At 43.1% G+C, this 25274-nt stretch overlaps 1 protein-coding gene across 1 annotated transcript in view; it reads left to right on the top strand.

The window, feature by feature from the left end:
* The first annotated feature begins 10302 nt into the window (after nt 1-10302).
* LOC120936432 (serotransferrin-B-like) overlaps nt 10303-25274 on the top strand; it is a 47956-nt gene continuing 32984 nt past the window's right edge. Inside the window, exons 1-5 of the mRNA XM_040348751.1 lie at nt 10303-10632; nt 13317-13480; nt 17719-17827; nt 20495-20671; nt 24537-24675. Coding sequence (XP_040204685.1) covers nt 10551-10632; nt 13317-13480; nt 17719-17827; nt 20495-20671; nt 24537-24675 — 671 coding nt within the window. The 5' untranslated portion in view covers nt 10303-10550. The remainder of the gene's footprint in view (nt 10633-13316; nt 13481-17718; nt 17828-20494; nt 20672-24536; nt 24676-25274) is intronic.

Genomic DNA, 25274 nt, shown 5'->3' with positions numbered 1-25274 from the left:
ACACATTGCCCCTTCTAAGGAAACCATACTTAAGATAAATAACATGTCTGATGTCTATCAAATCATAATTTTTTTGACAGACCCAACCAGGACAGGGGCTTTTAGAGAGGACTAGAGGCAAGCCTCCTACCCACTGATTATCGCCCATGGAGAGAGCAGATCATTCTATAATGATGGACAACAATGTGATGAATGCTGAGAGCTTGGTTTGGATTAATTCTCTGAATAAGGACACTTGGGACAAAAATATTTATCAACAAGATCCCTTTAAGAGATCTATGAAGATACATTCATTCCACTTTATCAGACTGCCAGAACATTGTTTGTCTTCTTATGACTTGTAGTGGACAGAATACACAAGTTTGTGGCTGTCCCATTGTGTGACTCCTAGGTGTGCATTCCCATTGTTAATTGTGTTAACTGAGTCACTTATTGTTCCTGCCTGTCTGCTAGTATTGTGTCCACTTCCCCTTGTTACCAAATTATTGTGGGATGTTATATGTTTGTTGCTTAACTTGCTGTTTAAATGTGAATAGGTATTTCGTGCTACTGTAAGTAGTGAATGTGAATGCTACAGAAAAATAATAATAATATAAAACTCAAAAGCAGTCAAATCTAACAGTGTTCACCATACACAAACCTAATATTAATGCAAAAAGTGATCTTGCGCTAAGGAGTGATATCACTCTAAATAACACCATGTAGAAGGAAAATACTAAATAACATCTAATGTGAATATGAGTGGCAAAAAAATAAAGAAAATTGGCCCTGAAGAAGTCACAAGGTGTGACGTAACGGCATAGGGAGTGCAAAAGGCGGACGCAGACCGGAAGTGACCAGAAGAGACATAAGAAGGCGCTGGAAACGCTGCGATTTTACTGTTTTGACTGTTTTTAAGTCTCTCAATGTAATAGTCCACTGTTTAGTGTTTAATAAAGCGTTTTTTTCAATCATTTATATAATACTACACTATTGGAGGCCTCTTCTTCTCTCCTTTCCCACACTTATGCCCAATATTGTGGAGCGGACTGTGATAGGTTAGTGGAATAAGTTGGCCATCTGCAGGACAGCGGTTATTGACAGCTAGAGCCATCACGGAGTTGGAGAGTGTAGAAGAGAGGACTTGGAGAATACCTAGTTCAAGGCTGGATCTTACATATGGTTTATCAATGCGAATTGCTACACTTTTTGAGGTGAGAGTTCTGGGAGACCACTGTGTGGATCACCCATTTCATTCAACTTTTGATTGTGGATACTCCAAAAGGGACTTGTTATCTGTGAGTCATTCTATCTGGATCACTTGTCCATTCATTATAGCTAATATAGACATTGCAGAGACTTTTACCCCATCTTTGCAGCTGTGGGACATTATGTATTGATTGTTGTGTACCCATCTTTTATTTTTTTTGCCACTCATATTCACATTGCACGTTATTTAGTATTTTCCTTCTACATGGTGTTATATAGAGTGATATCACTCCTTAGCGCAAGATCACTTTTTGCATTTAACTTGCTGTTTAACCACTTGCCCACTGGGCACTTAAAGGTGTTGTAAAGGTAAATGTTTTTTCACCTTAATGCATCCTATGCATTAGGGTGAAAAAACATCCGATGGTAGCGCCCCCCCCGAACCCCTGTTTTACTTACCTGACCCCTCGAAAGTCCCAGCGCGTCCATGTGATGGTCTTCGGTTTCCAGCCTGGCCGTTGATTGGCTTGGCTGGACGGATTGATAGCGCTGCTGTCAATCACAGCGGATGGCACCGGGGGACGGGGCTGAGTGATACAGTCGGTGGCTATGCCTGCTGCTGTATCAAGGGAGCGCGCTCGCAAAAGTTTTCCACCATGCGAGCTTGCTCGCATGAAGGTAGAAAGCTTTTGCGAGGAGGAGCTGAGACAGCCACCGAGGGACCCCAGAAGACTGGATTAGGGGACACTCTGTGCAAAACGAGCTGCACAGTGGAGGTAAGTATAACATGTTTGTTATTTAAAAAAAAAAAATCTGCCTTTAGTGACCCTTTAAACCTTCTTCCTAACCAGACTAATTGTCAGGTTTCGGTGCTCTCACATTTTGAATGACAATTACTCAGCCATGCAACACTGTACCCATATGACATTTGTCCTTTTTTCCACACAAATAGATCTTTCTTTTGGTGGTATTTATTGACTGTTGTTTTTTTTTTGCCCTTTAAAAGAAAAAAGACTGAAAATTCTGTAAACAAATATTTTGTTATAACATTTTGCAAATTAGTAATTTTTCTTCATAAACTTTGGCCCAAATTTATACTGCTACATATCTTTGGTAAAAATAATTGTTGTATATTATTTGGTCTTTGTGAAAGTTATAGCGTCCACAAGCTATGGTGCCAATCTCTGAAAATTGATCACGCCTGAAGTACTGACGGCCTATCTCATTTCTTGAGACACTAACAAGCCAGGAAAGTACAAATACCCCCTAAATGACCCATTTTTGGAACGTAGACATTCCAATGTATTTAGAAAGAGGCATGGTGAGTTTTTTGAAGTTGTCATTTTTTTCCCACGATTCTTTGAAAAATCAAGATTTTTTTTTTCCCAAAATGTTCATATTAATAGGTTATTTGTCACACGCAGCATATGCATACCACAAATTACACCCCAAAACACATGGGCTAGCACAAAGGTATATAAATAAATACACAACACAAGATATAATCCAACACTCATTTATTTACTTGGAATTTATATGGCCACGGTGTTATCCATAAGGGGTTAAAATTTATTAAAATAAATAATTAAATAATTAAATAAATAAGCCATCTTGGCTAAATATGTATTTAATAAGGAATTAACTGGTGTCCATCCAGCCAAAGCTGGACGACTACTCCCCCGCTTGGACAACAGCATGACTTTCGGAAGAAAAAGGGGACGGGAGGGTGGGCGCTGCTCAGCTGACTGGAGCGGTCTGATAAGCCTGCCGCACCTGGATCCTTTATAACCTCCTACAGGGCGGGATGTTCAGCCGACCATCCGGCCAATCAGCAGCTCTTCCACCTTAGCCAATCCCAAGGCTGTTGCTGCCCAGGGACGGTGCGGACCTGCAAGATACATAACACAGCAGGAGAACTGTATGCTCTCCCTTTGAGCCAGCCCATGTTGGTCCAGCTTAATGCTGTGACCTGTCATGGGCTAGCACAAAGGTATATAAATAAATACACAACACAAGATATAATCCAACACTCATTTATTTACTTGGAATTTATATGGCCACGGTGTTATCCATAAGGGGGTTAAAATGTATTAAAATAAATAATTAAATAATTAAATAAATAAGCCATCTTGGCTAAATATGTATTTAATAAGGAATTAACTGGTGTCCATCCAGCCAAAGCTGGACGACTACTCCCCACCGGCTGAAACCAGCAGAGCAGCAGCTGGTTGAGGCCCCCCCAACACCGTGGCTGATTCAATCAGGCTTTGAAATAGAACAAACCACCCGGAAGAGACCACAGCAACCTAGGGATCATCTCCGAAAATGACAAAACAGAGAAAAGAAACATCAGCCTTATCGCATTAAGATCCCTTTTTATCCCGCACAGCAGGTCCCAAGTACCAAATTTGCCGAGGTCATTAGCTCCGGCATGTAAAATTAAAATTTGAGGGGGAGGCCAAATGCTGGCCAAGTAAATTAAATGTTCTATAATCTCCCGCCAACGAAGGCCCCTAGCGCCGGACCATAAAACTAAAAATGAGTTAGAGTCAAGACCTAAATTGGTGGAGTAGGATCTGGATTCCGAATGCTTGGCGGCCCAGAACACATGTGAATGACCTACAATCCACACAACCTTCCTGACGTGATCTGAAAGAGAAGAATTACACGATTAAAAGATCCGGACGAACATATAACCTGAATCTAGTACTATCCCAACGACCTAATTTCCTAAACTTATCTTCAGATAAACCCAGGGAGACAGCTGCGGTGGCCGCCCCGATCCTAAATGAGTGGGAAGAATAGCGAAAAACAGACAAATTCAAGTGTTTCAGGCAAGAAGACAACACAGCTGAAAATTGGAACCTAGTTAAAGGGAACAAATCCTTGTGAACAAAAAAAGGGGGCAGCAGAGGAAGGCCTAACAAGCATATACTCACTAACCAGCCGAACAGGACATAAGGATATATTTGTAGAGCTGGACAGAGAGAACCACCGACCTTTCCCAATTGGAAAGGACTTGGACCTACAGAGGAAAATATGCAGACGACCTTCTTTGATCACAACGTGATTTGACCTGAGGAAAGGCAGGGAACTCTTGTTTGCGGCTGTAAATTCCCCAATCCTGAGGGCTCCAAAGAAAGCGACCGAAAAACAGATTTGAAAAACAGGGACTCAAACTCCGAAGAACATACTTAATTAAGAGAACCAAGGAGATCAGACAGCAAAGAGACTGAAATGGGACGCCTATTATCGATAGCAGGCCTGGACCTCTTAAAACCTTTGAGTACTTGTGACACCTGGAAAAAGGGAGGTTAGAGATGGGAGACCTGCAAATTTAAGGAAGAAAGAAACCCCAGCTAGAATCTTGCTCGCTGGACTAAGGTGTAACTGGATAAGAGAAGATAAAAAGGTTAGCACCAATAGGAACTGACATCCAGAGGATCCACACCAAGATTATGACAAGAAACACCATCTTGACCATGAGCCTTTGTAATCTAACCAGGTCTTACTTGATACCGAGTTCCTGAGGTTACAGAGTATCAATCCCATACCAAGCACCAGAGGAATCTGGGCAATGGGTTCCATGTTGATCCGCAGCTGGACCAGCTTCCGGAAACTCTCGAACTGCAAACGAGATAAAGCGTCTGCAATATTATTATGAATGCCTGCAATATGTTCCGTTTTAAGCCAAATATTACAACGCATGCAATGCAAAACCAAAAAACGCAATAATTTCAATACAGGTTCGGACTTAGAAGATAATGAGTTCACAGCAAAGAAGACCCCTTTATTATCAGTGTGTACGAGTATCCATTTGTTCACAAAGAAATCCTTCCAAATTACCACTGCCACTATAACTGGGAATAATTCCAAGAGGACCAGATTTTGTAGAATTTCTTCTTGCAACCACACATCCGGCCACTTGTCTGCACACCAATGCCCATTCAGAAAGGCACCGAAGCCCGCTGAACCGGCAGCATCTGTGAAAAATTCCAATTGACTGCTAGTCCTAAAGTCCTGCTGCCAAACTGTGGAACCATTGAAATTGCTTAAAAAGGAATCCCATATCTTGATATCTTCCTTAATCCCTTTAGACAACCGGATATGAGCATGTGGATTACTAACGCCTCTAATGGACATAGAAAACCTACGCGAGAATACTCTTGCCATGGGAATAACTCTAGCTGAAAAGGCGAAAAGCCCCCGGAGAGACTGCGCTTCTTTCAAAAGAGTCTTCTTCCTAGCCAGAAATGAAGAGATCAAACTTCTCATCTTCTGTAATTTCTGCACCGGAAGCCTGAATTCCATGCGCACAGAATCGATGACTATGCCCAGGAATTCCATAGATGTTGGAGGAAAGCAGGTTTTTTCATGTGCCAGAGGCACACCAAATTCCTTGCAAATTCCACAAAATGCCTGCAGGCCCTCCTCGGATCCCTTAGATCCAATAACTAAAAGTCGTCCAAATAATGGAGGGATGCCCCATGGGGAAAATTCTTGGATACAACCAAATGCAAGAAGGTGGGAAAAAAAACAAAAAAACTTTGAAATAGAAACACGACAAAGAAAACCCCATGGGCATACCCTTGTCAAAGAAAAATGTACCTTGAAAATGGAAGCCCAAAGAATTGAAGCCTTGAGGATGTACCGGAAGAAGGCGAAAAGCCAACTTGATGTCGGCTTTGGCCAGTAAGGACCCAGGACCCATTCATCGTAGCCAGTACATCCGCCACTTCATCATTCAGGGAAGAGTTCGGGGGATACGAGAGGTGGTGGATCATCCTATAAGAACCAACTTCTCTTTTAGGGACTATCCCTAACGGGAACAAACGAAAATGTGCAAATGGGGGCACCGAGAAAGGGCCCGAAATCCTGCCGTCAGCCAGCTCCTTAGCTTTTTTTTATTTTTTAATTTATTTTTTTTCTGCACCACATCCTCATGTGTGCGGGCCGACAACGAGTTTGGAAAGATGACAAAACCTGAGCCCTTAAAGGAAGGGACCAAACAACCTTCACTGAAACCCTCAATTAAGAGAGCCGCAATCCTGTGGTCTGGGTAGCGCTCTAACCACAAGCGCATTCTTATTAGGCTCACTGGGGTCGGTGCCTTTTCCATGACCGTCCCTGGGAAGTGACTGGAAAGAGGTTGCGGATGACTTGCAAAAACCTGCAAGCTGGGTGTGCCCCATTGCAATATGAGCACTCGTGCTTATACCTGCAACTCGTGAGGTACTTGCACTGGCCTTCATTAAAGGCGAAGCTTTCCGCGGAGCATTCTGAGCAACGGCTAATGAGGGGTGGACTGCCAGCTTTTGACGAAAATTAACATCGTACGTAAACCATGCTGACCCTCCAAAATGGCGAAATGCTTCAGCAATTATGTCTACGTGCTGGAAAAGCCCCGAGCACTTACCAGGAAAGCGTTCACCCATTACTGCAGCGTATATGCAGAACGCTTGTAGCCAGTTCTGGAACGTTTTGGAATAGCCCGCCTCCTATCCTCTTCTGATCTATCACCGTGCTACCTATCACATTTTGCTAAAAATTATTTAACCACTTCCCGACGGCCGTACGACTTTGTACGGCAGCAGGGTGGCTCTACATCTCTGGGAGGCCGTGTTTTTACGGCCTGCGCGCGCAGCCAGCGGCGCGGGCGCGCGCGCGTCCGGCGGAGGCGCGCGCGCGCTCGCCGCATCGCTGAGATGCTGATGCGAGTGCCTGGCGGCCGCAATGTCCGCCAGGGACTCACGATCGGCGGCTACAGGGACAAGACGTGGAGCTCTGTGTGTAAACACAGAGCTCCACGTCCTGTCAGGGGAGAGAGGAGACGGATCTGTGTCCCTTGTACATAGGGACACAGCATCGGTCACCTCCCCCAGTCACCCCCCTTCCCCCACAGTCACCCCCCTTCCCCCACAGTTAGTAACACAATTCAGGGTACACATTAACCCCTTCCTCACCCCCTAGTGTTAACCCCTTCAATGCCAGTCACATTTATACAGTAATTAGTGCATATTTATTGCACTGATCGCTGTATAAATGTGAATAGCGCCAAAAATGTGTCAAAAGTGTCCGATGTCTCCGCCATAATGTCGCAGTCATGAAAAAAAATGCTGATCGCCGCCATTAGTAGTAAAAAAAAATAATAAAAAATAATAATTCTGTCCCCTATTTTGTAAGCGCAATAACTTTTGCGCAAACCAGACACTTCTTGCGATTTTTTTTTTTTTTAACAAAAATATGTAGAATAATACGTATCGCCTAGACTGAGAAAAAATTGTTTTTTTTTTTTAAATTGGGCAATTTATTATAGTAACAAGTAAAAAATATTGTTTTTTTTTCAAAATTGTCGCTCTATTTTTGTTTATAGCGCAAAAAATAAAAACCGCAGAGGTGATCAAATACCACCAAAATAAAGCTCTATTTGTGGGGAAAAAAGGACGTCAATTTTGTTTGGGAGCCACGTCGCATGACCGCGCAATTGTCAGTTAAAGCGACGCAGTGCCGGAAGCTGAAATTTCACCTGGTCAGGAAGGGGTATATGTGCCCAGTAAGGAAGTGGTTAAAAGCGGGCAGAAATGACAATAGATCGAAAAAACTTGTAAAAGAAGATTCCCCAACTGTCGCTGCTGACGGCCTGAATAGGCACCGCAGGGTTAACAAGATTTGGAGGGCTGACACCTTTAAATGGAAACACTTTCCTGGTGTCCTGCTTAGCAGGGGTACACAAATCCTGCTAAATAGTACCAACACCATCCATGTACTGCATGTCATAATTATCTCTTAACTCACTGTCAGCATGCAACCTATAATCAGCACCAGACACCTGTGCCCACTGACCTTCCTGTACTGCATTACCTTGCAGGTGAATACTTTGTTCAGCACCAATAACTTGTGAACAATCCTCCATTACATTCCATAACTGTGCAGTATTGCTAGCACCAGACACCTGTGCACTCTGTGTAAAATCATCAGCACCACTAGCATGTGCACCTTTAAACTGTTGTAACATACAGAATACTTTGTTCAGCACCAATAACTTGTGCCCCTGAACAATCCTCCATTGCTAGCACCAGACACCTGTGCACTCTGTGTAAAATTATCAGCACCACTAGCATGTGCCCCTTTAAACTGTTGTAAAACATCAGATAATGAGCTAATAAGCATTGAAAATTGAGAAAATCCAGGAGACATACCTTTCTCCTCCTCATGTACCAATGATGACTGCTCACTCGCCTCCATCGCTGGGGTGGGGGAGTAGCGCTGCACCCCCGTTTCCGAGTTGCACACTTTGTCACAGACAGCTGAGGAGAAACAGTTGCACTCTGGGCTTTTGTTTTCCTTCCAGGCTGCTTCCTGGGACCGCCTCCAGCCTTAGCAGAGCCCTTCTTTGGCACAGGGGGAGTGAACGCAGGAGAAGCTGAGACCCTCTTCTCCCTCAGGCACCGAAGCAGCCATTCCTCTCCTCCCTCGCTCTCTGCTTTTTTTTTTAATAGCTGGCGTAGCAGTGCCTCACGGTCGCTGAGAAAATGGCGCTTCGTGACAGAGGTCTGCGCTGCTCAGCTGACTGGAGCGGTCTGATAAGCCTGCCGCACCTGAATCCTTTATAACCTCCTACAGGGCGGGATGTTCAGCCGACCGTCCGGCCAATCAGCAGCTCTTCCACCTTAGCCAATCCCAAGGCTGTTGCTGCCCAGGGACGGTGCGGACCTGCAAGATACATAACACAGCATGAGAACTGTATGCTCTCCCTTTGAGCCAGCCCATGTTGGTCCAGCTTAATGCTGTGACCTGTCATTCTCTTCTTACTCCCGAGTATGGTGATATCACATGTGTGAGACTTTTAAATACAGAGGCCCAACATGCAGGGAGCACCTTCAGGCGTTCTGAAGATGTGCAATTGCACATCTATTTTCCTGACTACCTCTTAAACCCCATACACACTATCAGTTTTCCTGCAGGTTTTTCTCTTCAGGTTTACCAAAACCATCTAATATGAGGTCAAACCTCAAGAGTTTCAATTTGTATGCAATCGGCAGGCCCTTGCACTACATGGTTTTGGTAAACCTGAAGAGAAAAACCTGCAGGAAAACTGATAGTGTGTATGGGTCTTTACACTTTTGAATGCCCTGGAGCAGCAAGACAATGGAAACGCCCCAAAAATGACCCCATTTTGGAAAGAAACACCCCAATGTATAATCTATGAGGCATAATGAGTCTTTTGAACATGTCATTTTTTTTCTACAAATTTTGGGAAAATGTGGAAAGAAAATGAAAACGCATTTTTTTTAACACAAAGTTGTCCATTTATAAAATATTTCTAACACATAGCATGTACATACCAAAAATGACACTCCAAAATTGATTCTCCTACTCCTCGGCGATACCACATGTGTGAGACTTTTCCACAGCCTGGCCACAGAGGCTGAATATGGCTGGGTATGGCTGGGTATCGCAGAGTATGGAGTATGAAAAAGAATACAAAAAAAAATAATAAAAATAAAAACTACCGACGCTATCCACTACCCTACTGACATCAATTTCTACCCTACTGACACCGTCCACTGCTCTAATGACACCGTCTGTATTATACACATACACACGAATATGTGTTTGAGCTTGGGGGTGCACACCCTAATCAATGGGCTAAACGCACACCTATAATAAAAGAGTATATATTACCATATACCATAAAGACCCTGAAAATACAGTACTTCCGCAGTGTTTGATATGCATGTTGCAAAAATAGTAAAGGAGTATGAATGTAAAGTCCCAGGGGTGAACCCCATGTATATAAACCTAGCATTTTACCAAACAATAAACAGGAAGTGGGCTGTATAAGGTATTTACTGGCAGAAAAAAATTTTTACTTTCCAAAGTAAAAAAAAAACAAGGCAGAAGATTTAATAGATGAAAAGTTGAAAAAATTACTGAAGTTCCGCTTTTAACAAAAGAGCTAAAATACAAAAAAAAAAAATGTAAAACAATGGTGTGAGGCTCTCCACCCCCAATCTATACCTGGCCCTTCAGATTGGGATGGATTTTGGGAGGACCTCACAGCCAAATGAAATGGGCTTTGTAGAGAAGGGAGACAAATTTGGAGATTTGTCTAGCATCTACACTGAGAAAGGGTTACATCGTAACTGGTCAACCAAAGAAAAACAGACTTTTAATCCAATGATTGCAGTTTTCCAGCAAATATGAATGAGAGCATTGAGAAGATTATGAAACGAAAAAAAGGTGGAGTGTAATATGGGGAAATATAAAAATGTACTGCTTTCCTGAGACACCACATCGCACACAGTAATGCTCTTTTGTCTGAATTATAACATCTCTACACCAACGATATGTGACAGTACATGAGAACACTCTCATTCTGGTCCCCAGAGACAGAAGACATGGCTCCCTACTTATCTGTAATCGTATGCCTTGGAATACTAGGTAGGTAGAAAAACACTTTTGATATTATTACTAGAATATTTTCTAATGACAAGTCCAAAGGTTACTTTCTGTAAAAATTAATATCAGTAAACTAGTTTTGAATGTTTAAATTTTTAGTAACAAATTTATTTAAAAATAAATAGTAACTTCATACATACATTTCAAACTTATAAATCTGGAAGCATAACAGATTGCTTGGAAATTAAAGATAGATATATTAAAATAATAGGTAATATTTTAGAAATTTGACACGTTCTGTGTTTTAAATAAAACAGCACACACTAGAGAATACTATGCACGTATTTGTTGTAATATAAAGGTACATAATATAATCAATTTGAGAAGCATTTTATAAATACTAGACATATAGCAGATTCAGAAAGACTTAGGCCGCGTATTCAGTAGATACCCAGCCTAAGTCTGAATCTGCGCCGACGCAGATTTAAGCGTATTCTGGTAACCAGATACGCTTAAATTAGGCTAAGATACGAGCGGCGTAAGTGTCTTACAACCGTAGTATCTTAAAGTGTAATTTTTTGGCTGGCCGCTAGGTGGGCGCTTTCCATTGCGTCGCCGTAGAATATGTAAATCACTAGATACGCCTATTCACGAACGTACGCCCGGGCCGACGCAGTACAGATACGCCGTTTTACGTAAGCATTTTCCCGGCGTAAAGTTATTCCATCAAATAGCTGACTAGTAATGTTAAGTATGGCCGTCGTTCCAGCGTCGAAATTTGAAAATTTTACGTCGTTTGCGTAAGTCGTTTCCGTGAAATAGGGCTGGGCGAATTTACGTCCACGTCGAAACCAATACGTCCGTGCGGCGTACTTTGCCGCAATGCACACTGGGATATGTACATGGACGGCGCATGCGCCGTTCTTAAAAAACGTCAATCACGTCAGTCACAGTTAATTTACATACAACACGCCCCCCACATCCTCATTTGAATTAGGCACGCTTACGCCGCCCCATTTACCTACGCCGCTGTAACTTAGCAGGCAAGTATTTTGGAATACAGTAACTTGCCTTGCTAACTTATGGTGGCGTAGTGTAAATACGATATGCTAACGCCGCCGCAAGGATGCGCCCGCATACCTGAATCCAGCTAAAAGTCATATAAGTGATCCTTCTAAAATCCATTGATCACTACATGGACATCCAATACATAGGTACACGTACATATCATCTTGTGAGTAATGCCCTGTGCACACGATCGGATATCTGATGGAATCTAATCCGATGGATTTTTCCGTCAGATATCCGATGAAGCTGACTTTCATTAAACTTGCCTACACACCATCAGTCAAAAATCTGACAGTGTCCAACGCGGTGACGTAAAACACTATCTGAGAAAAATTAAGTTTCAATGCTTCCGAGCATGCCTCGACTTGATTCTGAGCATGCAATGATTTTTGACCGATGGAGTTTCCACACAGACAATCGTTTTTTTTATCCATAGGAAAATTTTAAAACATGTTCTATTTTTTTCACCGATGAAAACAAACCGATAGGGCCCACATACGATCGAAAACCGATGAAAACGGTCCATCATCTTTAGTCAATTGATCTTTCATGTCTACACATGTGAAAATTGAAGGTTCTGGACTATGTAATCTAATGTTTTTGGTTATGGACATCAGGCTTACCGACCAGAGCCTAAAATAATGAGGCAAAACAGCAATTAAAAAATGTGCAGCTGCACATAGTACACAAGCAGAAGTTGTCCTTGTTCGTATGCCCTTAAAGTTGATGTAAACCCAATTGCTGAAATCTTATATAAGCATTAAACATGGTAAATTCAACTGTTTGAATCATCTTTTTAAAGTGGATGTAAACCCCAAAATTTTTTGTTTTATGTCACAATGTAGAGTATAATTTTTCCTATCATCTGTGCCCAGTCTTGCCACACAGAGTTAATCCAGCGCTGAGCAATCCTCTTTTAATTTTCAGTGAAATTAACAGAATTCCAGATACAAAACTTGCCAAATTATAAAGTCGTTTCTCTGTTCTTGCTTTGTGTTACAGGTTATTTACATATCCTGTAATAACAATGAACTTGGATCACCTCATTTATGATAAACATGAACATAACATATGATAAACATGTCCAAGCTCTAGATATGTAAATAACCTGTAACACAAAGCAAGAACAGAGAAACGGGACTTTATAATTTGGCAAGTTTGTATCTGAATTCTGTTAATTTCACTGAACATTAAAAGAGGATTGCTCAGCGCTGGATTAACTCTGTGTGGCAAGACTGGGCACAGATGAATAGGGAATCTTATACTCTACATTGTGACATAAAAAAAAATAATAATTTGGGTTTACATCCACTTTAAGCTATTTTTATTACAAAAATACAAGATACCTGATAAATGTATCCCAATTGTTTTCCCGGAATTATACTCTTGTTACATGAGCTCCTGATGGAGACCACAAGTCCCCATAGCAGCAAATATTGCATAGGCATGTTCCACTGTTGTCCCATAAGGAAGTTGGTCAGGAACAATATGTGCAGCCAATGATGGAACAAAAACATGTATATAGGAAGTGGCTGGAAGAGATCAGCAGCTATGCAAAAAGAGATGAAAAACAGTACTTAATTTTTCTTAATAAAACCTTTTGAAAGTGAAAAATAATCCCTGACAGCATAAGTAATTGCATTTCTCTTATCTTTTAGATTTTTCCCTCGCTGCTCTCAAAACAAGACACATCGGCTGGTGTGTGACATCAGAAAGTGAATATAAAAAGTGTAAAGAGCTGACAAAATCTTGTAAGGCTCCAGACCTCATGCTTATCTGTGTGAAGAAATCCACTTTCGAAGAGTGCTTCACTGCCATTAAAGTAAGTGTTTGCGGGAAAGTATATTAATTAAATTAATTAATTCTACCTTTTTTTTTAAATGGATCCCCTCCAGGTTGATGTCATATTCTGCTAGTATGGAGTGCAGACTTACCTTTAGTTGGAGCCAGTGGCAGCCCATCCATAGAGGGCACATGGGTGCCCCCTCCCCTATCCATGTGTCCGCCAGAGGCTCTAATAGGCTTTAAAAAAGGGTGACCTCGAAGTGCAGAGCATTGTGCTCCGAGACCACCCAGTTGTGTCCATAGCGAATACATTTTGGTTATTATCACACTAAAGTTCCTCCCCACCAATCAGGAGGTAGGCCTGTGAGACCTGTTTCCCAATTGGGCAAAGCGTCAGGCGATCCTATTGGATGCCTAGCGCTTCGGCGGGAAGAAGAGGTACAGGGTGGAGGAAGCTGGAGGAGCAGACACCGGAAGCCGCCGCGGCCACTGCCCGCACTCCAGGAGAAGAGGAGAGGACTTCACAGCCCCGCCACATTAGCGGGTACGGTAAGTGTCGGACTGCCCATGCGAGGGGAGGGGCATTTCAGTGGCGTGGGTGGGGGGTGTTGTTTATTTGATGCTCCACCAAAAGAAAGCACCCACCAGCCACCACTGGTTGAGCTCTCCAGCACTGAGCTGTCACCACTGGTATTTTCATATGGTTCCCTTATGGTTCCTGCTCTCCAGCCATTTGTAGTAGGAGATAATGCACATGCACCGGTGATACAGCCAATGTGAATATCTTCAAAAATGGCACACGTTTAAAAGATTTTCACATAACAAGTTTATAATTACAAGTTTACTACTGCTTTGAGCTTGATTTAACAAGTAGAAAATGTTTACTTAATAAAGTTAAACTTTATTAAATTCTCCTGCACAGTGGCGTACCAATAGGGGGGGCGGTCAGCCCTGGGTGTCACACATTTGGGGGTGTCAGTCTGACGCAACTTAGGGGTGTCACGCAAGCATGGATTGGTTATAGAGCACACTGGGCACTTGCCCGGTGGGCCGGGGGTTGCCAGGCAACTACTGGCGCCTAGTTTGGTATCTGTAGGGTGGCCGCCCTTAAAAAACATGGCCACACGCCAACTTTGAAACTGCAGGCTCTTTGGCAGGACTCAGGAGTTGGGCAGGCTTAGCAAGGGCTTGGACAGGGGGCAGGGTTTGTGGTGATGGTCACTGAGCAGCGGGACTCAGGAGTCACATCATAGGCTGCTCTACCATTGGGCTAACTAACCTTCCTACACTCTGAGCCTGTACTGGGTAAGCCATGAATGATACGGCAGAGTGTTCAGCAGCTTTGCCCTTGGCCCTGTCACACTAACCTTGAAAACCAACATCTGTGACATGAATTGGATTGGGGCAGGAAAATAACACATGTATTGTATATGTACACAAAAAAACTTCTAAACCAGGAATGGTCTACATGTGTTCTCTTCCCGGTAAGTTGAAACCTAATAATCCAGTATAAGATTAGAGTGATCTTTTGTGAGGGGTAGCCTAGAACGGCAATCTCTTGCCATCTCTTCACATTCTCTGACCAACTCCTGTATCGTGCCTGCAGTCTCTGACCATCTCCTGTATCATGTCCATGGTCTCTGACCATCTCCTGTATCATGTCCACAGTCTCTGACCATCTCTTGTATCAAAATGAAAAGTTGGGGGGGGGTCTGCCCCAGGTGCCAAATGCTCTAGTTTCGCCCCTGCTCCTGCACATAATTTTCAAAGTAAACAAAGCTTCAATCAGCCATGTGAACTCTCTTTAGTAAATCAACCTCAGTGTTGTTTTATTTGTAAAATGCTTAGTTTTTTACAGTATTTTACAGCAGCCTTTCTTAACTAGGGTTCTTTCAGCAATGAACAATGTCTGAATATATACATGCCTTGAAAAAGTATTCATACCCCTTGAAATATTCCACATTTTGTCATGTTACCCCCAAAAACATAAATGTATTTTATTGGGGTTTTATGTGATAGACCATCACAAAGTGGCACAGAATTGTGAAGTGGAAGGAAAATGATAAATGATTTTCCAAATTTTTTACAAATAAATATGTGAAAAGTGTGGTGTGCATTTGTATTCAGCCTTCCAAAGAGTCAAAACTTTGTAGAACCAACTTTCGCTGCAATTACAGCTGCAAGTCATTTTGGGGATGTCTCTACCAGCTTTGCACATCTAGAGAGTGACATTTTTGCCCATTCTTCTTTGCAAAATAGCTCAAGCTGTCAGATTGGATGGAGAGCGTCTGTGAACAGCAATTTTCAAGACTTGCCACAGATTCTCAATTGGATTTAGGTCTGGACTTTGACTGGGTCATTCTAACATGACTATGCTTTGATCTAAGCTATTCCATTGTAGCTCTGGCTGTATGTTTAGGGTGGTTGTCCTGCTGGAAGGTGAACCTCTGCCCCTGTCTCAATTTGTTTACTTCTAAGATTGCCCTGTATTTGGCTCCATCCATCTTCCCGTCAAATTTGACCAGCTTTCCTGTCCCTGCTAAAGAAAAGCATCCCAAAACATGATTCTACCACCACCATGTTTCACAGTGGGGATGGTGGGTTCACGGTGATGTGCAGTGTTAGTTTTCCGCCACACATAGGGCCATATTCACAGAAAAAGTACGCCGGAGTATCTGCTGATACTCCGGCGTACTTTCAAATTTGCCACGTCGTATTGTTATTTGTAATTTACAAACAAAGATACGACGGCTTTTGGCTAAGATCCGACAGGCATACGGCTTCGTACGCCTTCGGATCTTAGGATGCAATCCACAAAGGTACACGCGTTCGTCGCATTCTCTTACGTCGTCGCTAGTCGGTTTTTCCCGTCGCAAACTTAAGCCTGCTATTTCATGGCTTAGATTTAGACCAGCCATGTTAAAGTATGGCCGTCGTTCCCACGTCGAATTTCAATTTTTTTTTTTTTTGCGTAAGACGTCCGGGAATACGAAAGGACGTAACGCACGTCGCCGTTCAAAAAACACGTCGGGACGCCGTAATTTCGCACAAAGCACGGTGGGAAATTTCCTGACGGAGCATCGTTCGGCGCGGGAACGCGCCTAATTTAAATGGTACACGCCCCATTTGAATTAGGCGGGCTTGCGCCGGACGGCTTTACGATACGCCGCCGCAAGTTTACACGCAAGTGCTTTGTGAATCAAGCACTTACGATGAAAACTTGCGGCGGAGTAACGTAAAGGGGATACGTTACGCCGCCGTAATTGTTCGTGAATCTGGCCCAATGTGTTTTGCTTTTAGGCCAAAAAGTTAAATTTTGGCCTCATCTGAACATAGCACCTTCTTCCACATATTTATTGTGTCCCCCACACGACTTCTTTCAAACTGCAAACAGGGAGACTTCTTATGTCTTTTTTTCAACAATGACTTCCTTCTTACCTACCCACCTGCCTACCTAAAAAGAGAGAAGCCTGACTGAAAATAATTTTCCCTGATGCAGCCAGTGTTAATTAATCTTAGACTTGACCAGCAAAAAACACTCACTGACTGTGATAGCTCCCAAACAGTAAAAATAAATTCACACCATTTGTTCTTGTGTGAACTTTAGAACAGCTCATGTCCAGCAACACAGACAGAGCAGCAACAAAGCAACACAGACAGAGCAAGCAACAGAGCAACACAGACAGAGCAGTCGTTTATAGTAGTGACAAGTACTTGGTATGAGATTGGACAAGGATCCCTTGTTGGATACCTTTCCTGTTACCCCTTCCCCTTGCTGACCCCATATTAACATTGCAAAAGTAGAAGCAGAGCAACACGAGTGGGAGAGGTACTATAACAGGGTGTCCCAAATCAGCTGTATAGCTGATATCCAACACATTGACTATTTCCTATAAATCCCTTGCTTTTGTTGATGGGACATCACAGATCAAGATCTCATAGCCAAAAGCAAGGGACATAGGAAGATATTTCACTAAGATCTCTTTCTGTGGGAAATCTTCCTGTTACAACACCTCTCTGCCCACCATGCTCTACTTTATTGTTAATGCTCATGGCCAATATATGGCACAGGGGGGCCAATACTGATTCTCTGTGGAGCAGGGGCCTATTTAGAGCTCTGATTCCTGTTTTATGGCCTTGGCTACAATGGGTTATTGGTGTGTAATTCAACTTCTAACAGCTTTATTTCCACAGCATCATATCAATTCCAACATGGAAAGTGTGTACATTTACATTTCTGGAACTCTTTTTTAATAACAATGTGTTACTTTGTAGGATGGAGTAGCAGATGCAATTTCTGTGGACAGCGGGAATGTATTTAAAGCTTCCCTAAACCCATACAATCTGAAGCCAATCATGACAGAAAGCTATGGATCACAAAAAGGTACCAATGTACTTTGTTTTATAGAATAAAAAGAAGCTAAAGACAACAGAATGTAGAAACCTATGCCAGCCAATCTGAAATCATCAAAAACGTATTTAAAATGGTCTCTAGTGATGAGTGAATCAGTGTGAAAACCAGATACAGTTGTAAAAACTGCAGAGAACCATATTAGTCTTGATTGTCTGAATTCTCAAAGAGTACAATTATCAGCAGATTAGCCAAGTCTACATGCATATTCAGGAGGATCTATTGTGATGAATCAACAATTCTCCTGATTAAAGCGGATGTGTCATGGGAAAAATATATTAAAAGCCAGCAGCTACAAATACTGCAGCTGCTGACTTTTAATATTAGGACACTTACCTGTCCTGGAGTCCAGCGCCGATCGCAGCCGATGACGAGCGATCACTCGTCACTCTGCTGCTCCCCCCGCCATCCACGCTGAGTTAACCAGGAAGTGAAGCGCTGCGGGCTTCACTGCCCGGTTCCCTACGGCGCATGCGCGAGTCGCGCCGCGCCCGCCGATTGGCTCCCGCTGTTGTGCTGGGGAGCCGAGTGTTTCCCAAGCACACAAGCAACGGGGGGCGACGGGATGTGACGGAATGCCCGTGCTTTTGCCCGTGAATGCCGGCTGGAAGTGGGTGCAAATACCTGTCTTTAGACAGGGTATCTGCACCCCCCTCCCCCCTGAAAGGTGTCAAATGTGACACCGGAGGGGGGAGGGTTCCGATCAGCGGGACTCCACTTTAGGTGGAGAACCGCTTTAAGTGATTGCTGAAGGTTGTTTCAAATCTCTTCTCTTTGAATTAGGAAAACTTCTCTTTGAACTCCAGGAATTATATTTTTTCCATACATACATTGTTCCAGCTTGGCTCAATATAAGTGTAGCGCTACCCCCTTTAGGAGCCGCTGATTGTTTTGGGATCAGCGTTTTAAGTTACCTCTATGTGTTGTCTAGGGGTGAAGATAGTGAGTAGAGCAATAAGCAAATGTCCAATTCGTAGATAAGGTTTTCTGAATGCTTTATTTTTTTGGCCCAACACGACCAACATCAACTTGAGGTAGACAGAAAAGGTTGATGAAGTAAAGGAACTTTGCGGTATCAGGCTTTGGATAGAAGGAAAGCAATCCTGCTTTCTGTAGTAGTACAGTCGTCGTCACTCCAGCCAGAGTGGGTGAAGTGCTCCCGGACAGAAGTGACACTTTAAGGTTGCTGGGAGAAACAGGCCTCTGCCACAGACCTGGCTCTGATTAGATTAGGATGCCAGATGAAACCTCTGCCACAGGCTCAATGCTGACAATGTGAACAGCAGAGCGAATCCTCCCAATAGATCACGTCAGGGTCACCGGTTGACAGTGCAAGTGTACCTGTCAATGCTCTGGTCACCAGATCCCCGATGGTTCGTTCAAGCCTTTTTGGATAACCTGCCTCCGGGTTCTCCTCAAGCCGATCCCCCACCGAACGGCATACAGCCTGGGATCTCCTCAGTAGAAGGGGGACTGGGGCCCCTTTGTGGCGTCAGTTGCTCCAGGCCAGAAGGGCCCAGAGTCTGGAACTCTGGAACCTAAAGGTGGGTGCCACACCTGGAACCAGGAACCCGTGAAGAACCAAGAACAACAGCCTCCGCCACAGAAATACCCCCTCCCAGCATGCACAGCGAGGCTCAACTCCTCTCATTGGCTGCTGGGAAGAAGTGGCTCCGCCTGGATCCCCTCTGGCGCCATCTGCCGTCCAGAGATGAGACCGTATCTCTGGACACACAGACTGACCCACAGGACAATCCAGAATTTGGCAACAGCCAAATTTAACAAAATTAAGAATGAGAGCAACTTATCTCTCTCATTCTCCCCCTAACTTTAGCGTAGTGCCCTTACTGAAAGTAAAGGGGGCGCTACATAAGTATCTATATCTTATATCCAGAGGGGAGCTGGGGATGCTGCCAATCACAGTAGTAGTTCACATTACATGCAGTGATAGCCGTGATCTTCCAGGGGCAGCTCCAGCAGATTCAGCACTGCACACTCAACAGAGTCGGCTCTAGGCTTTGTGAAGCCTTAGCCAAGAGCACCAGCAGGGGACCCCAGAAGAGAAGGATCAGGGCTGCTCTGTGCAAAACCATTGCACACAGCAGGTAAGTATAACATGTTTACTATTTAAAAATAAAATATAGCATTTATCATCACTTTAAGAGAAAGACAAGTAAAATGCTATATATTAGCCTGGGCAGATTGACACCCAACAGTACTAAATTCACTATTCACCTCTACAAATGGCAGGGTGGCAACATAACCAACACATAACCATGCTTTCCTGTTCCAGTGACTCCTTAGCAGCATTTCTTGTATAGGTATTACAGGGACAGAAAATGAGGAAATATCTCAATAAATAGAAATAAAAATCTGACAGAAACTTCACCTCTTCCCCATGCCTTCTCCTTAATTATATTCTTATATAAGAATTTTAATATTTGTGTTCGGATAAATGATGAATGCCTAACCATTAAATACACTGGAACTTTTTAACCCAACATTTTTTAAATATCTTCTTTAGGGGGACATAGTGGCAATCTTTTCTCTCAATCAAGTATGAATTGTTTATGAAAATGAGTTGTTCATGGCAGCTTTGAAGAAGATGACATTAAATTAGGTTATATGTGTTGGTTACAGATACCTGTTATTATGCAGTTGCGCTGGTGAAAAGATCAAGCACCTTTAAGTTTAGTGAACTGAAGAACAAGAGATCATGTCACACCGGAATAGGACACATGGCAGGCTGGTATGCTCCACTGAGCGTTCTTCATGAGAAAAAACTACTTAACTGGACAGAAGATGAAGCTCAAAGAGGTAAATGTGGAGAAAAAATGATCTGGTGCCTACGTTTTTTTTTTTTAAATGGGTTTATTTAACTTTTCACATACATAAACAAAAGTACATAAACACTGAAAATAAAAACCCACTATAAAAAGAACAAAACCACAAAAGAAAGAAATACTACCCACACAGGAGTGCAAAAGCAATACTGAAAATAGGGTAATTATTACTTGCGTGAGTGGCACATGGATTAACAAGGTGTGGTTGGTGAAAAGCATTAAAGCAGAATGGCAGGTATATTGCAAAATACATGCAACATAAACGACAACAAGCCCTCCAAAGATGACCCCAACCTGGTTGGGGGATGTATGTCACAGGGGAAGATTATCCGTGGCAATCAAACAAGAAGCCATAATGGGGTAGGCCAACCATTTAGACCAATCTTTATCACCCTTAGCTGGACTACCCCTATTCACATAGGTATCTGATGCCTACGTTTTTATATGAACCTACAGCAGATGTAACAAACAATCAAGAGCAAACATGCAAGAGCTTTTGTCACACAAATTGCCGGACAGAAGTGAGCAGTATGTGGGTTGGTCTAACCAGTGTACCGGAGAATTGCGTAAACACACAGGGATACTTAAACTTGGTTTATATTGTAGAAATTTAATGATCACAAAAATAAGAATTTGTACCGAAATAGCACCGCATATGTTGCAGGTCATACACTTCTTCAATCAGAAGAGGGAAGTGTTTATACACAAGATGCTTTCCAATATTAATACATTGGGCATGTACAGACCATAGAATGCCAGTAAAGCACTTTCCTTGGAAGGGTTATGATATTGCTTGGTCACACTGTGATCCCCAAATGTCCCTGCATATATCTGGCTGCCAGTAGGAGACTAGTAGGTTCTAGAAAGCCAACAGAGACACCCTGTAAGGGGAAACCTATTCTTTCCCTCCTCGACAGGTACCGCTCCCAAATACTATTTCTACTTCCTCCATGTCTTGCATGGCTCTGTGCCTATCTTACTCCCACACTGCGGGCACACCGAATGATGAAAAACCTCCTATTTATGTGTAGCACTTACTCTCGTAGGAGCCACTGGAAATTTGCTTAGGTTCATCTCCAGTGGATTGCCCCGCAGCCAGACACACAATCTCAGCCACACCTTTCCTCAATAACTAGTCTAGGGGGTGTTGTTTTTGTTGTTTTTATTTTTTAAAGAACTTGGATAGGGTTGAGGGAATTGAGTCGGCTACTCCAAAAACAGAACTATTGTACTTGTGGACAATAAATTCCTTTCTGAAGAGCTGAAGCCCTTGCTTATAGCAAACTGTGGACATGGCTTTGTAGTGGAAACAGTTAAATACAAACTCCTTCTTTAGAAAAACAAGAGCTAGGTCCCTTCAATGCAAAATGTTCAGGGACAGTTGGTTGTCTCCTTCCAACTTCAATGTAACACCTTTCGCCAGTGATACCAGACTAGAACTTCAGTAGACAGCACCTTAGGTAGCTCTCTGTAGTTTCAGCATCCAGGCCATGAGATCACCCACCTGAGGCCTCACAAACAGCAAGAACATGTCTGTGTTGCCCTGCAACAGCCCTCCAGGATGGACTGATTCTCTGCAGGGAAAGACCCAGAAGTTTAGTGGCCTAGAGTCTTAATGCAGACTCCCAGCAGCCTTTAGGGCCCTGCTCCCTGGGATTGTCCAGGGCTGCATAAATATTCATACTGCCATCTGCATAGCTCCGCACCTATGTTCCAGAGAATTCTAGAACTTTCTGGAAGGCAGAGGGAGCTATCAGTCTAGCAGCAGCTGAGAACACTGAACTGGCACTGAGCTGGAGCTGAATAACACAACAAATGCTGCCACACTGGTTTTGGTGGGGCAAGATAAATTTACCAAACAAAAACGTAATGTGACTAATCCTAGACCTATCTAAGGGGGTACTATGTATTGAATTTTGATTTAAGATAGCCCAAGATGTCCTCCCCAAGATGGCTCTCTGAAGTCCATAGCAGGGAACAATTTGTCCCCAGAAATTTCTCTGGCCAGCCTGAAGAAATGGCACAGTGTCACCTTCAGGTTGGTGGATATATTACAGCCCACAAATGCTTACAAGTGGTTATCATGTTACAGCAGCATCATTGTCCTGAGACAAGTTTTCTCTACAATAGTGAATCTGATTAAGATGTCCATAGGAAAGCAGCTTACCAACACATCTAGCAGCATGTGGCTCCAGTGTTCAGCTAAGCCAAATGTTCATTTTGTGTTACTGCAGAAAGGCATGGGAAGAGGGGAGTGCCACAGACAGATGTGGCAGGCACCAATGGAAACAACATTAATAATCAGAACTGGTTCTTTAGGTCCTTTAAGTGAATGTTTCATATTTGAGCTGAAGCACAAGGATGTAAACAGGTGATTGTAAAGTACCATGTTATAGTAAGTATTTTGTTTCAAAGTTAATATTCTTGCATTGCAATGTGGGATAATTACACCGTTTACCAGTTTAGTTGCCCTGCAGAGTTGGCAAGTCCAGAATAGCAAGGGTTAACACTGCTGGCCAGGTTTTCCTAGGCTGTTTGGAAGTATTGACCTCTGCAGGGGAAAATTGTTAAAAGTGGAACTACCTCTAGGGCAAGGGTTAAATTTTGCTCCATGCATGGGAGGGGAATAGGAGCTGTGCCAGAATGTGATTATCTTGCTTGAAACCACTCCATGTGGGAACCTAGTTGGGGTTCCAGGGATATGGGTATATGCCACTCCATAATAAACTAAGGTACTTTAAAAAGAACTTTATCATCTACTTAAGGTATTACTATCTCATGGGGCAGGGGCACCAGGAAACATCTAATGGTCACAAGGAAGCACTTCTTTCCTTATTAGGAAAAGTAAGCACTTCCTGTATTAGGAAGGATGTGTATGAAGAATTGCCTGTACATTCGTTATATTTAAATAGCATTAAGTATAGAACTTTGTTATAGATTGACCTGGTCAAAGTCACTTCAGGACAATCTTAAAGAGATGCATGCTTGCTGTATCACAGGACAGGGTTTATACCCAGAGACAAGACAAGATAGGGAAGATGGAGTACAAAGGTCTAAGTGAAGCTATTCAAAGGAGGTCATATTGCCATTGCTAATGACTTCATTACTAGTGTCAAGTGCAAAAGCAGCCAGCTCGTTGGGAAATGGTGGGACTTGGCAAAGGCCCTGGTAGTGAAGGAGCTTGTGTGCTTAGGTTTCTACCCTAACGACCAGTATTCCAATTCTGCTTCCAACCTGAGGCACGGGGCATCATAGGGACCTAGGCTGAAAGTCATAAAAGATGAGTGAGGCCTCGGGGGAAGAATAAGCACAGGTTATGTATAAAATTGAGCTTCCTAGGATTCAAATGTAACAAATGAATCAATGTCACTGGGATGAGGAGAAGGGTCTCTTGGCTGGTGCAGAAATGCTGCACAAAAGAGCATGAAAATAGTTATGTAGTGTTGTGAGGAACTGTCATCAGTAGTGTACTATGCAAAGAGTTACAGAAGCTGAGCCATGGGGTATAAGTAACTAATGTCTGTATGGAGAAGTGACACTTTTATATGGAGTGCTGCCTTAAATGCCATACTTGCATTATAAAAAAAGCCTCAGCCCGCCTCTGAGGGGATTAGCAAGTGTTCTCTCCCCATCCCCGCATGGGCACTGCCCACACACAGGTACGAGATTGTCACTTAATCCAATAAAAAAAATGACCAAAACAGGTTGACTGTCATACGCTGTATGTCTTTGAGCCACGAATAGTATATTGAGTATACACACGTTGTTTATTGAGTAATTTAGGCACATAATATAAAACAGACACACTAAACCATACTGTTTATTTTACAACTGTTCAGCCGTTTCAAGGTTCTTTTCAGCAAGCTGTATTCCTGGAGCCCAGGAGCCAAACCTGTGTAAACAATGTGCTGGACGGGGAGGCAAGAAGTGCAAACTCAGCAATGACGAACCTTACTATAACTGTCATGGAGCATTCAAGTGAGTACAAAGTTCATCACTTAGTTCTTCCAAACCTAGAGGTGCAGTGTATCTGTTCTTAAATCACAACCAAAAACACTGCACAAGTACTGCTTTCTTGAATCCATCCAAAACAGAAATTCAGCAAAAAATCTTTGGGTTAAAGCAGGGGTGGGCAAACTGGGGCCCTGCATGGCCTATGAGACTTGCAATACTGAGGCTGCATTCACACCTAGGCGTAGGTGATTTGCGGCGTTTTTTTACCGCGATTTGCCGCGACAAAATGCTGCGTTTTTAACCGCGGTTTTGTATAGGTCATTGTCGGGTATGGAGAACGCCGAAGCCGCCCGATATGCCGTGACAAAAAAGGGTCCGGGACTTGTTTGGGCTTCAGGCGTTCGGTGTTTCGGCGTGGAGATGTGAACCATCTCCATAGAGAATCATGTTATTTCTCCCCTCCAGCGTATTGTAGTGTCGCGCTTCAGGCGTTTTGTCGCCTAGGTGTGAATGCAGCCTGATAGTTACAAGCATGGCTTCCAGAGGCATAATGGGACTTGCTGGAGGGTTTGCCCACCCCTGGGTTAAAGGCTTAAGCTGACCATACACCATGATTTTTTTTA

The sequence above is a fragment of the Rana temporaria genome, chromosome 4 (genome assembly GCF_905171775.1).
Source record: "Rana temporaria chromosome 4, aRanTem1.1, whole genome shotgun sequence".
NCBI lineage: Eukaryota > Metazoa > Chordata > Amphibia > Anura > Ranidae > Rana > Rana temporaria.
This window is presented reverse-complemented; position numbering and strand designations above follow the sequence as displayed.